Genomic DNA, 14,432 nt, shown 5'->3' on the forward strand with positions numbered 1-14,432 from the left:
AAATAAATAAATAAATAAATAAAGGAAGTGAAATTGAATGATTTGTTTGGTAGATTATTCATCACTTCAGAGTAGTTGGGAATCCCCGTTTTATAATGATCAGACAAATGCTCACTGACTTACAGTATGAACAATTACTTTTGCTCGATGCCGGACATGTTCAATCAATCTTGCTCAAATGTTACACGCATGCGGTTGTCAGTCCCCTGAAGGTGTGTACCAAATTTTGTGCTGATTTGGCACACACCCTTGAAGTTACATTGGGTCTCTGTGTGAGAAACCTCAGGTCAATTCCACTAGTGGGGTTTAATAACGACGTGGCAGAGGTGTGGACTTGAGCCACGCGACTTGGACTCGAGTCAGTCCCGAGTCACACTTTTTGATAACTTTTGCATCGGCTTGACAATATCATCAAAGACTTGCGACTCGACTTGGACTTTGACATCAGTGACTCGGGGCATGACTCTGTCTGTAGTCTGGATGACTTGCACTTGACTTTCGGTGAATGTTTTGGGTAAAATGTGTCGCCAAAATGTATTCGACTAACATAAGGGTGTCCAAACTGCGGCCTGGGGGCCATTTACGGCTTAAGTCTCATTTTTAATGAGCCCTCAACACATGGAGAAATAGAGCAAAAAGGGGAAAAATGGAATGTGGACACTAATAACACACACACACATATACACACACCAAAGTGCAATAAAGACTCACGTGTGTGTGTGTTTCTGCATATGCTTTATATATTTGATAGTTATCAGTGTGTGCCGAGATGACCATGGGGTCAATAATGGCAAGTTCTGATTGGTCCGTTCTGTTTTTCTTGAATTATCAGGACAGTTAAAGAAAAGTGTTTTATTGTGACTTATATAAGGGGTCATAAGGGCTCTTAAGTATCCAACTCCCAGCTACTGTACTTGCCCCAGTGCATGTTCTATTGCAGTGAACCTTTGGCAACACTGCCCCCTTGTGATGCACAGCGGAACTACGTGTTTCCCATGACAGGCACCTAACCACACATTTTGACATCAGTTGAACTTGTTTTAATGACCTTTTTAAACATGATTTGTTAAGAATAACATTATTCAAAGTGCACGTTCAGCTCCTTTTGTCCTCAAACTGAAGACGTCTCCCACTAACTCCTCCCCTTCATGGTTTTTAATCGGGGTTCCACCAGGTGTTACCCCCACCCCCTGTACCCCACAACCTCACCCTACATGGGCCCCTCCCGTCTCTCTGATATCACTCTTCTTTCTTAAAGGGACCGCCCGGCTCTCAGCAGTCCCCCCACGCACAGCCCCCCCCACACAACCCAAGCAACCCCATGATGGGACCCCATGGTCAGGTAAGATGCAAAGCACTTTCTCACCCAGCTTTCATTCCTTCTAAAGCCCACTCACCCCCCCAAAAACACACACCCGCTCTTCCTCTCCCCCAGCTTTCTCCCATTCTTTCTTCCTCGTTTGCCCCTCCAGGCCCGCTCATTTGATTCGGGCTCGTAGATGCTCCGCTCTGGAAGCATCCAGAGGCGGCAGGCCATGCCTCCTCTTCAAGGCCCAGAATCGGGTGTCCCTGTGTTGGATGAATTATTCACTCCTTGCCCCTCCCCCGGAGCTGCTAGTGGGGGTTGCACACTTATCTGCTTCACCGCTCTTAGCGCGCACACACACACACACACACACACACACACATCTCCCTTCTGCCTGCATTTTCTATCAGCTTATGAATAAAACAAGGGGTGGCCATGGTGGACCTACGCACACACATGTACTCACATCCGTACTTAAATAAATGGGGCACAGTCTGGGTTAGCGAGGTTGCTAACTAGACAAGATCCAGTTTGTCGAGTTTTCCTAAAGAGTTTGGTGCAGCGAGCACAACACCAGCGCTCCTCATTCTTGTGGTTTCCATGGCTTCCCTGGAAGGTTTTGTATCGTTGGCCCGAGGTGCGTCTAACCACGGCAGCGAGACCACAGGCCGCGTCGGCTTACACCACAGCGAGAGCGGGGCGATGTCTTGAGTGCTGTCTTTACACGCTGTCGTGCTGCGCCTCGTTACAAAGAGACGCTTGCGGTGCGTTCCTTGTTTCAAGGCATGTCATCCTCATCCACCCACATCCTCATTGGTGTGTCCCCAGTGGAACGTTAACCAAATATCTCCACATTTAAAGTCTCTTTCTCCTCTTTTGCAGCCTTTCATGTCACCACGGTACCCGGGTGGACCGCGTCCCGCTCTCCGAATGCCAAATCAGGTACACAGTCTGCCCCACCAGATAGATTTTCTATTGTCGCCTGTTTTTCATGTTCTGTTGTGTGTTCAGCCTCCAGGTGGAATCCCGGGATCTCAGCCTCTCCTGCCAAACAGTTTGGACCCGACACGGCCGCAAGGTACAATGCTTGGTATCCAGAACTGTGGCGGCATCGCATCAGTCATATCATTTTTTTTAATGCGCAGACCCCGGGACAACATTCTACTTGGATCAGGTTCAGATTTAGCATGTTTGATACAGTACAACATGGGCCAAATTTTGGATCACTTCAATCAATTTTGCCCATGTAACAAATGCCAGCTTGTGTGGCTGCGCCAAAGTAAACCTCACTCCCTGACGCTCCAAAGAGCCATGCTGGACGGGGAGTCCACAGCTCAGACTTTAAGTTTTAGTTTTTCTTTGTTATTCATAATATTACTCATAATGATATAGAAATTAATTCTTGCATTTTTTCGTTGGTATTTTTAATTTCTAATGACAAAGCGAACCCTCCCCCCTTAAGTTATTTTAACACGAGTCAGCTAATTCCACTGTTGTATTAGTTGTGAATGTGGCCCTGCATGAAGTCTGCTGTGATTATTAGCTGGAGGTTACCGCCAGAGGGTTTGAACTAATGGTATTGGGAAGGCGTATAGGATGGAAGCGTATTTCTGCTGCAAGTCCCTGTTGGACTTTAGGAGATGAGCCATCTGTGGAATTAACTCTGCGTGTCTGTTCGTTTCAGGACATCCTAACATGGGTGGTCCAATGAGGATGAACCCTCCTCGAGGAATGGCCATGGGCCCACAGGTACCGCTCTGGCAAATACACACTCAGACCTCCATTTATCATCCAATATCTCAATTTGGCATTTATTTTTTTTGTCCTGCAGAATTACGGGGGCATGAGGCCTCCCCCCAACTCCATGGGCGGCCCCATGCCAGGAATGAACATGTACATTAAAACACTTATTCTAATGGTCTACTCCATTGTTGTGATGGTGATTGTCGTCTTATATTTGTTCCTTTGTTTCCCTTCAGGGGTCCAGGAGGAAGAGGGCCATGGCCGGGGCCTAATGCTAACTCAGTGAGTGTTTTTATTTTCTTTTTTAATACAAGCACAACATTATTGCAACCACTGACTCAAATATAAGATGACCCTGAATATTATAAGGCAGTTGGAAAAACATCTTTTAAAGACAATATTATGAATGTGAGTGAAATCACAATTTTGGGAGTGAAAACAATACATAAAGATTATATTTCATAGTTTAGCTGGACTTTCCAGAGGGTCTCTGCATCTTTCCAGGTCACTGGTGGTTTTTATGTGTATGTGTATGTGTGAGTGGCAGGTAGAAAAGCTCTGACCCACTTGGAGGCAAGTTGGGCGCAGCTTGTTGATTTGCATGAGTAAATCTCTAGACCTCGACTTCACCAAATTGTACTCCATTCAGTGCTGTATTATGATGTCACACTTGAGCTTATTTTTGAGGTTTTTACGTAACTATCCCTCACATCCAGATGGTCTCCTTCTTTTCTTTCTTCCTATTCTGACTTGTGACGCTTCCCTCTGCAGATAGCATACTCCTCCTCATCTCCAGGAAACTATGTGGTAAGTCAGTGATAAAGATCTTCAAGTTAATAATCCTGAAATTTGTTTGAAATTCATTGTCACCCGTTCTCCTCCTCCTCTCAGGGTCCACCAGGCGGCGGAGGTCCACCCGGAACTCCCATCATGCCCAGCCCAGGTGGTGCGTCACCTAACTTTGACCCCCACCCCACGGCACTAACACTCCTGCATCTTGTCCTCCTCACTGACCACGCATGCTCCCCCCTTTGATGTTTTTTTGTCATCCAATTTGCGTCCGTCACTCTCAAATGACAGACGTCCATTTACAGTCCGTTAACTGACCTGTTTCATCCTCACTCAGACTCCACTAACTCCAGTGAAAACATTTACACCATGATGAATCCTATTGGACCCGGAGGCAACAGACCCAATGTAAGTTACATTTTGGGACTATTAGGCCGCGCTCATGCTTTGCTTAGCATTCTCTTTTGTCACGGCACCAAAGGCTGTGCAGTAAAGAACATATACATAAAGTAAGCGCTTCATTAGGCACTTTTTGTGACCGATGACATGACATAATGCAAATATTCCAAGCCAAAATGCCCTCTGCATACATCCTATCCGCTGGAATATACTTATAAGGAGCGTTGTCTGCAGCGTTTCCTTTTACATATTTATACAGGCGGACTGGTGCGGCGTCTGCAGTCTCACAGACTCTGCATCAGTCCGTTGTGGCAAAAAGGGAGCTGAGGCGAATGACAAAGCTTTCAATTTGCCGCTCGATCTACGTTCCTACCCTCACTTATTGTGACAAACTTGGGTAGTGACCGAAAGGACAAGATTGCGGCTACAAGCGGGCCGAAATGAGTTTTGAGCTAAGGTGAGAAGCACTGACATTCGGAAGGAACTTGGAGTAGAGCCACTGCTCTTCTGCATTGAAAGGAGACAGATGAGTTGGCTCGGGCTTGTAGTTAGATGGCCTCCCGTACGCCTCCATGGGGGGGGTGTTCAGGTCACAGCGGTGGGAAACCTTGGGAAAGATCTAGGACACGTTGGAGGGACTCCTGATCCACTGGGGACCTGTGATGTTTGTCATTTCTTCCTGCTTTTTGCTATCATTTTGAGGCTGCTCTGTCTTTGGTACGTGTAGCGTTCACGTTTGAGTTCAAGTGTGGTGGGTCTCACTTCGCTTGTTTGGTGCCCAGCGGGGTTCAGATGATGAACCGGCAGACCACATACTGGCAGACCACACGCACTAGAGTTCCTTGTGTGTGTGTAACTTTAAAGCTTTTTGGAAATATTTCAACTTTATGCTACTAAAATGTCATTATTCTTGTAAAATTATGCCTTTTTCTCGTTTTTTTCTCTTGATAATTGGACTCTATAGTTATTTATTTAGTTATTTAAATTACTGCAGATTTTTTTTTTTTGCTGCATTTTTTGTAGTTTTTTTTTGTTAAATACAATTTTTAGAATGTCCCACGGGCCAATAAAAACAGCTGTGTGGACATCTAACTCTAAAAGAAGCTCTATCCATTCTTCATGGAGACTGAGCCACCAATGTTTGGCTGCTTTGTCAGCGGCATTATTTGGCCGAGACAGTGTGTGAAAACCAAGACATATTTGTGGCGACAATATTCGTCCAAAACCAAAACAGAATGTATGAAAACCAAGGTTCGGCTGTACATATTCAAGTCAGCAAATTACATTTTCATTTGAAATATGTGCATTAGCTCATTAAATGTCAAAAAAGCTTCCCAGTCAAGTCCTTACTTCATTACTGCACAGCCTTTGGTCCCATGACAAAAATACATGCATGAAATATATATTTTTGAAGCCCAGACGAGAGTACCGAATGACACATATGACATCAAAACAAACACAACACTGAACTTCTCATTGGTTTCCCCAGTTCCCAATGGGACCAGGGCCTGATGGACCGATGGGCGCCATGGGAGCCATGGAGCCGCACCACATGAACGGTTCGCTTGGTACGTGGCCGTCACTCATTAAGCAGCACCCAATTAGCCAAGCAGAAACATTCTTAATGTTGCCTTGACTGAGTGTTATTTGCATCCACAGGGTCTGGAGACATGGATGGCTTGCCAAAGGTGAGCTCTCTCACCAAGTCTGGACGGAAACATCTGGAGATGCTTAAAAGGAGCAACGTTCATCACTTTTTTTTCTCTTCCTCTCTTTCCATACAGAGTTCTCCTAACAACATGGGGGGCATGAGCAACCCTCCCGGAACGCCGAGAGACGACGGCGAAATGGGCGGCAACTTCTTGAACCCATTCCAAAGCGAAAGTGTAAGTAGAGCGAGTGAATGACGCCTCATGAGTCCTAATGGTTCACCTTGACGCCCCAACTTACCAGTGGAGGAATGCAAGCAGAGAAGGACGCCCTAATATATATATATATATATATATATATATATATACTATATACACAGTATATTTTTTTCATGAGACTCAATATATTTAGGATAAACAGTGGAACCTCTAATATCCAACACAATCCATTTTGGTACAGCTGTAAAAACGGGTCCAACTCTGACCATTTTATAAACTTTATTACAGGCAATAACCTTTTTCATAGAAAAATCCCCAAAATTCCACCTTCATTCTTAACTGTTGTGCAAGTGTAAAAAGAAGTTAACCACAGCTTAATCTGTAAAAAGACACTTCATTGTTCATTTTAATGACAAATCTGTTTTTTAAACCCCTCCCCTGCATGTTGGACACCCCTGCCTTAAGGGTTATTTTACTTTCCTTAAGAGGTTCCACTGTCGTTGACATTTTTGGGCCATTTTTAACGTAGCTTGAAACCCTTGCTAGATGGCGTAGTGTTTCGTGCGACCATAATATATCAAGTGTTGTCTAAACAGCCTTGCTTGGAAGCTAAAATTGGCTGAAAGACAGCATTTGAAATGTCTTCTGCTTGCATTGTGGCCACTTACTAATCACAGACAAATTCATTCTGTCCCCCGTGTGACAGTCATGTGTGATGCTGACCATGTGTCAAACACACAGCACCTCAGCACAAATGTTTTATTATTCTTATTATTAATGAATGCTAATCAACTGGATGTTCCGAGCCAAAGAGAACTGTGGTCTGTGAAGGTCCACCATAGGGGGAGGGGGCTGCTGTTCAGTGAGCTGCTTTTGAAATACAGAATTGGGCCTGGAATGTCCAACCCTAATCTACAAGCAGGAAAATATCAATTCAACTCATTTTTTGTCATGCTCTAATTATGACCTCCTATGAGTATCTCCCAGTCTTGATCATGAGTCATTCTTTAACAATTGTGAAAAGTGAATTTCCATATCCGTAACGTTATATTTTTATTTATTTATTAGTTAGAGCATAGGAAACCTGTTTATTTCTAGGATGACCAGGCTGCAATGGATGTCGACAGGTTAACATGTGACAGTTAAATATAACAGAGAGTATAATAGTCCTGGTCCAAGATGCGATGCCATTAGGAGTGTACCATGTATCTGGTGTACCATTACTAGAGCCTGCTGGACATCAAATAACACCCCTATAGTCACCTTTACACTCTGATTACACAATATAGAAGGAATCATCACAGAAAAGAAGCCATTTCAGACATAAATAAAGACTCGTGCTTGTGTGTGTTTCAGTAAATGTCTTCCAGACATGTGAACAGGAAGTGGCATTGGGGATTCAGAGTTGAGTTTTAGCTGGACTACGTCCACAACAGGAGCCCATGATATGATGACAGTGCAGTCTGGTGTGTGTTACTAGTGACACCTGATGGCCAGAGTAGACTACAGTTCATCAACATCTCGTATTGCCTTAAACTGTGTTTGTATTTGAGTTATTTTACAATATGTTGTACAATAATAATGTTTAAGTTAGGCCAAGAATATGTAACACTTGTTTATATAACAGGTCATAGTCAACAACGGAAAAAAAAGCTGCAGTTAGGATGTCCAAATAGAGCCTCGGCATCTTTAAAAACTAAAATGTGATATGATAAAACAAAACAAAAACAGCAAAAAGATGGGGGAAAGTAGTTTTTTTTCCAAGTTTCTTGGGCTACATAGACATGGTAGAAAGATTAGATTCTCATCTTTCATCCAAAAAAAGTTTGTCTCTCCCTTTTTCCGCTCCTTCGTAACCAGCAGTAGAACAAAGGTAAGTTTAATGAAAATATCAGCTCCCAACTAAAAAAAAGGGAGAAAATTAGCTTTTAGTGAAAAGATGTATGTTAAGCATACCTTTCAGTTTGATACAAATTTAGCCATAAATATTTAACCAAAATGTCCAAACAACAATACCACAACATAAACGAGACAACAAATGGTTGGTTTACATGAAAATAAGCACTTATTTACAAATATAACACTGTGAACTATTTACAATTGCAAACAGTTGCAACTGGACCGTGTGTGTTTGGCCCCCCCGACTTAGAATATGGTGCAAAAGGGGCTTTTGCATGCTAGGGGACCTTTTTAATAGTGGACCGGGGCCACCTCTACAGTATATTTGCAGTGCTGGGTCAGTCAGAGCGCCTCATGGTGTTTAAATGTTGCACATCCACTCATCTGTGCCCCCTCCCCCTTTCCCTCTCTCTCTTTTCAGTATTCTCCCAACATGACGATGAGTGTGTGATTTCATTTTTTCCTTTTTTGTATTTTTGTTGATCTTCCCCTCCTATTTCTTTTTCCCTTTTTAATTTGGATTTTTTCCGCAATCCTTACCTCGCCTCGGATCGCGCCTCCTCCTCCTCTTCCTCACACACACAAACACACACACACACACACACAACCTCTGCTCCCATCTGGGGCGGGGTGGTGTGTCCACCACCTTCCTGCCGCCATCCCCGACTCTCCACCTCCTCTCTTTGGGTGAACTGTGTGGTCCACGCAGCCCTCCGGAGCAGCCCTGGAGCATGCTGGGACTCTAATCAAGACGGGCCCTTCGGGAGCGTGCAAGATGGCCACCGGCCCGAGCAGGAAGTTGTCACAGAGCAGCAGGAAGAGCCTCTTCTCGAATTCGGGCCCGAGCCTGCCCGGCTTCCTGTCTGCTTCGAGACAATGAGGACAAACTGGAGGGTGGGGAAGGAGACTGACTGAGGACACAATGTTGGCTCTTTTCAGCAGCGGTCTGGAAACGTCATCAGACTTTTTTCAAGTTGTTTTTAAAAGTGATGTTTCCAACAGATTGGATGCAGGGTCTGCCGACAGGACCTCTCCGACCCTTGACATTATTCTCTCTGTGTGTACATTTTGAACAGAGGTGTTGTGATGATCCGTGAATTTTTTTTTCCTATTTTGTGTATGTATTGTATCATTGCTATTTTTATTATTATTGTATTATTGTTAATTATATTGCTATGGTCATTTTTAAAGATTAGGATCAAATTTTTCCTTTATTTTTATTTTAGGGGCACATTACAGTATAACATCACTGGCTGGCGAAAAACATGTATCTCCATATTGGGGTTTTTTTTCCCTTCTTTTTATTCCAACAAATTCTCAGTTTTTTAATTAAACATATAAAAATCTACCAAAAATGTAGATGAACATACAAGTGTCTGGAACACTTAATTTATTTGATCATTTTGCGTAACTTCACTTAGTAATTTTTTGTGTGATAAACATAAAAATCCACCAAAAATGGGCAATATACAATTGTCAGGAAGGTTTTTTTTTCTAATTTATTTTGATTCCATACTTTTTTGGGGGCGATGGATAAAAACACATCAAAAATTTGGATAAGTATATATAACTGTCCAGAAGTTTTTTTTGCGTAATGTCACTTGCTAATAAAAACATGTATATCAAATTCATATATTTTTTTAAGTACTAGTTTTAATTACATTTTTGGATAACGATAAAAATCCAGTACACTCAAAATTTATATATATCAATTTTACGGAAGATCCCCCGGAATAAAAATACATAACACATATTACCTATAAATTAAAAAAAAGATTGTTTTGTCATTGCATAACGTCAATCACATTATGCAAAAAAGTAATTTAACCCTAAACACAGTTTTTTGTTGTTAAAAAGAACGTGGATTTACATGTTTCCTAGTCAGCCACCACAATTGAGTACACACAAATCCAAACTTTAATGATGTGACCTCACTGCCCCCTGCTGGTAAGACCACAATATAGCATCGGTTGGCCTACTGCTTTGTTTGTTTGTTTGTTTGTTTGTTTTTTTTAACTCAACAACACAAATCCAAACCTGATTTTTTTCATGTTAAAGAAAGAAATGCACAGCTCTATTTATTTAAGGACTTTTCTTTTTGTTGGTTACTTTGACCTGAGAGTCATGGTTACATTTTCAAAGTGTTATTCTCGTAGTAGCAACTGTGTAAATATGCAGATCCAGTCAGCACTGTGTCCTCATCTGTGTGATGTCAACCACAGCCTCCCTACAAAGGTACTGACCCCAACCTTCGTGACCCCCCCCCCCCCCCCCCCAGTCCCACATGCTGCTCACGCCGAGTTTGGACTGTCTGTGTTTGCATTTGGACATTTTTCTTTGGAGTTAGTCCCCAACAAAAAGGTCGCCCCACTTCTCTGTGTTTATATCCGAGTCCTGGGAGGGCAGCCTCGTGGTAGCAGCGTTCTCTCGGCTCGGGTGCCCCCTTGTTGATGTTTGCTAACCGGGGGGCGGCGGCAGTCACAGTCAGCATCCCCTTTCAGATTCTCTCCCATCTATTTTTTTTTCTTTAAATTAGTTTTGTAAATACTGTACAATGAGTTTTGATATCATTGACATGTTTTGATATTTCAAATGACAGTCGGAACAGAAACTTGGAACGGGGGGGCGGGAGACAAGGTGTGTTTGTCCCACTTTGTCTTGGAGGGGCACTTTTTCATGGACGCACTCAAATTCCCTTAGAAGACTCTTAAAGGGCGCACTCACACCGGAGCATGTCAACCGTGCCGGACTTGGGCGGCACTCACACTGCGTTGCATTACAGCGTTGAAGTGGACCATCACTTCATGACACAACACACCACTTTCCTGACTTGGTGGCTTATTTTCAGCCATGTTCCTTTAGAACGATAATATAGTTATTCAAATGATATCACCCTAACGTCTACAGCGAGTGTGAGCGACATGTCAACTTTGATTTAGTGGATTATTTGGAGTCATTCTGATTGGTTGTAAGGTGCACGCTGGCTGGTTGTCATGAGAAAATGGCAACAGGAGCGATGATATAATTATATAATTATATATCATACAGTAGTTATATCATTCAATGACGTGTTTACGTTGCGCATGAGCGATTGAACCATCTATTTTGATTTTGTGGATTATTTTGACTCATGTTAAGGTGGTGGGTTATCGTGAGCAACTGGCGGCAGGAGCGACTATAACATATATCATATAGATATTATAATTATATGACATGTCTATAATGTGCACAAACGATTGATATATAACATTTCATATATATCATATATATCATATAGATATTATGTCTATAATGTGCACGATCGAGCCATTAACATTGATTTTGTGGATTTAGAGTTTGAGGTGCAAGGTGTCCGGTTATCATGATTAACTGGCAACAGGAGCGTGGATGTAATTATATATCATACAGTAGTTATAATTCTTAAGATATGTTTACGTTGCGCATTAGTGATCGAACCATCTATTTTGATTTTGTGGATTATTTTGACTCATTATGTTAAGGTGGTGGGTTATCATGAGTAACTGCCGGCAGGAACGACTATAACATTATATATATATATATATATATATATATAGATAGATAGATAGATATTATAATTATATGACATGTCTAAAATGTGCGCAAATGATTGAATCATCAACATTGATTTTGTAGATTTTGAGTCATTCTGATTCTTTTTAAGGTGCGAGGTGTCCGGTTATCATAAATAACTGGCGTCAGGAGCGATGATGTAGTTATATATATCATACAGTAGTTATAATTCATGTTTACCATGAGGGATTGAACCATCTATTTTAATTTTGTGGGTTATTTTGACTCATTATGTTAAGGTGGTGGGTTATCATGAGTAACTGGCGTCAGGAGCGACCATGTAATTCTATATCTTATAGTTGTGATAATTCTATGAAACATCTACGTTGCGCACGAGGGATTGAACCATCTGCTTTGATTTGGTAGATTTTGAGTCTTTCTGTTGACGTCCGTGATGCCGGTTGGTTATCATGTCTACCTGCCGCAGGGAGAATAGCATGAAATGACTCATCTACATTTTGTGCTCACACATGAGCAAACAAACGTGTCGGCTTTGATATTGTGGATTATTTTGAGGCTTTCTGTCACACAAGCTTGGAGAGACGTACATACAGTACCAGTCAAAAGTTTGGAGACACCTACTCAATAAATAACGTGATGAAGCGTCTCCAAACGTCTGATTTGGTGATGAGTTGCGCAGCCTGAGTGTTGCCTAATGTGAGTGCGCCAGTCATTAAAACCGTGCGTGTCCAACAACTATTGAATTCATTGCAAGTTAAACAGGAAATGTATTTTAACTGTGAAGGAGGCCATTTTTGTTGACACATATCCCTTCTTCTTTACTATGAAGGATTTCTTTTCAAATCTATTTCCAAGTGCAGGAACAGGGTTTATACATATATATACACACACACACACATATATATATATATATATACGTATATATGTATGTATATATATATATGTATGTATATATATATATATATGAGGGGAAAAAACACTGTACAAAAACTGCAGTCCAACTTCACACTCTTTATTTTCTTACTGTTATGTAAGAAGAAGAGTCGTGGTGACACCATTGAGGATCATTTCTGTATTTCTATTGTGCTGGTTGTAAAATACTGTAACATTGAAAAACAAAGAGGGGGTGAAATGTTCAGTTCCTTTATTTGGGTGGATTTTAATTTTTCCTCTGATGACAAAGCAGTATTGAACATGAGGCATTGTGTCCACAGGGGGTGGGGGGGTTGCTTTGTATCATGTTAGGTTCCCCCCCCCATCCTTAAATGTCTTGTGTAGTTAAAAAAAATCTTCTATGTATGATTCTTTATATTGATTTAAAAAAATGTTATCGGGGGGCAAACTGCATTGAGAATTAATAAATGTATTTTTTTTCAGGGTTTTTTTTCATCAAGTTGTCGTTTTTTTGCCTGTGCCGTCCCCCCGTCCCCCCTCCCCGTTGTAGATACATATTAAAACAAATAAAATGACTTCACTCCTTTTGCCATGAACACATTTGGAACACTGTTTTTTTCCTCTTTTTTTTTTTAACTTTATTTATGGAAGCTTGAGTTTGCAATAATTAACTCATTTTTTAATATTTATGTAATCAATGTATTATTTTTAATACTACTACAGTATTTCTGTTTTTTAATTTAATTTGAATTCAAAATAAATAATGACTTCACAGCTTGGTGAAAAAAGGTCCACTGTTGGAGCTATCATTAGAAAATGGAAGAAGCTAAACATGACGGTCAATCTCAATCGGAGTGGAGCCCCATGCAAGATATCACCTCGTGGGGTCTCAATGATTCTAAGAAAGGTGAGGAATCAGCCCAGAACTACACGACAGGACTTGGTCAATGACCTGAAAAGAGCTGGGACCACCGTTTCCAAGGTTACTGTAGGTAATACACTAAGACGTCATGATGTGAAATCATGCATGGCACGAAAGGTTCCCCTACTTAAACCAGCACATGTCAAGGCCCGTCTTAAGTTTGCATATGACCATTTGGATGATACAGAGGAGTCATGGGAGAAAGTTTTATGGTCAGATGAGACCAAAATAGAACTTTTTGGTCATAATTCCAATAAGCGTGTTTGGAGGAAGAAGAATGAAGAGTACAATCCGAAGAACACCATCCCTACTGTGAAGCATGGGGGTGGTAGCATCATGCTTTGGGGGTGTTTTTCTGCACATGGGACAGGACGAGTGCACTGCATTAAAGAGAGGATGACTGGGGCCGTGTATTGTGAGATTTTGGGGAACAACCTCCTTCCCTCTGTCAGAGCATTGAAGATGGGTCGTGGCTGGGTCTTCCAACACGACAACGACCCGAAGCACACAGCCAGGAAAACCAAGGAGTGGCTCCGTAAGAAGCATATCAAGGTTCTAGCATGGCCCAGCCAGTCTCCAGACCTGAACCCAATCGAAAATCTTTGGAGGGAGCTCAAACTCCGTGTTTCTCAGCGACAGCCCAGAAACCTGACTGATCTAGAGAAGATCTGTGTGGAGGAGTGGGCCAAGATCCCTCCTGCAGTGTGTGCAAACCTGGTGAAAAACTACAGGAAACGTTTGACCTCTGTAATAGCAAACAAAGGCTACTGTACCAAATATTAACATTCATTTTCTCAGGTGTTCAAATACTTATTTGCAGCTGTATCACACAAATAAATTGTTAAAAAAATCATGCATTGTGATTTCTGGATTTTTCTTTTTAGTTTATCTCTCTCACAGTGGACATGCACCTACGATGAAAATTTCAGACCCCTCCATGATTTCTAAGTGGGAGAAATAGCAAAATAGCAGGGTGTTCAAATACTTATTTTCTTCACTGTATATACACTGATAGTAAAGACACAATCATTAAGAATAAAATATATTTCTGAAATTAATA

The 14,432-nt window shown here is 41.7% G+C and overlaps 1 protein-coding gene across 5 annotated transcripts in view; it reads left to right on the forward strand.

Moving 5' to 3' along the window:
* The window catches only part of zgc:110158 (uncharacterized protein LOC553590 homolog), a 45,337-nt gene extending 32,392 nt beyond the window's left edge, over window positions 1-12,945 (forward strand). Inside the window, exons 6-18 of one of the 5 annotated variants that reach the window (XM_058090222.1) lie at window positions 1,259-1,342; window positions 2,189-2,248; window positions 2,318-2,384; window positions 2,991-3,055; window positions 3,138-3,199; window positions 3,286-3,331; window positions 3,821-3,856; window positions 3,941-3,992; window positions 4,176-4,246; window positions 5,727-5,805; window positions 5,897-5,925; window positions 6,022-6,123; window positions 8,714-12,945. In XM_058090222.1, coding sequence (XP_057946205.1) covers window positions 1,259-1,342; window positions 2,189-2,248; window positions 2,318-2,384; window positions 2,991-3,055; window positions 3,138-3,199; window positions 3,286-3,331; window positions 3,821-3,856; window positions 3,941-3,992; window positions 4,176-4,246; window positions 5,727-5,805; window positions 5,897-5,925; window positions 6,022-6,123; window positions 8,714-8,884 — 924 coding nt within the window. In that variant the 3' untranslated portion in view covers window positions 8,885-12,945. Of the gene's footprint in view, window positions 1-1,258; window positions 1,343-2,188; window positions 2,249-2,317; window positions 2,385-2,990; window positions 3,056-3,137; window positions 3,200-3,285; window positions 3,332-3,820; window positions 3,857-3,940; window positions 3,996-4,175; window positions 4,247-5,726; window positions 5,806-5,896; window positions 5,926-6,021; window positions 6,124-8,425 lie in introns of all 5 variants that reach the window. The other 4 variants (XM_058090221.1, XM_058090224.1, XM_058090223.1 and 1 more) reach the window with 4 other exon arrangements.
* Window positions 12,946-14,432: the final 1,487 nt, after the last annotated feature.

The sequence above is a fragment of the Doryrhamphus excisus genome, chromosome 13 (assembly GCF_030265055.1).
Source record: "Doryrhamphus excisus isolate RoL2022-K1 chromosome 13, RoL_Dexc_1.0, whole genome shotgun sequence".
Classification (NCBI taxonomy): domain Eukaryota; kingdom Metazoa; phylum Chordata; class Actinopteri; order Syngnathiformes; family Syngnathidae; genus Doryrhamphus; species Doryrhamphus excisus.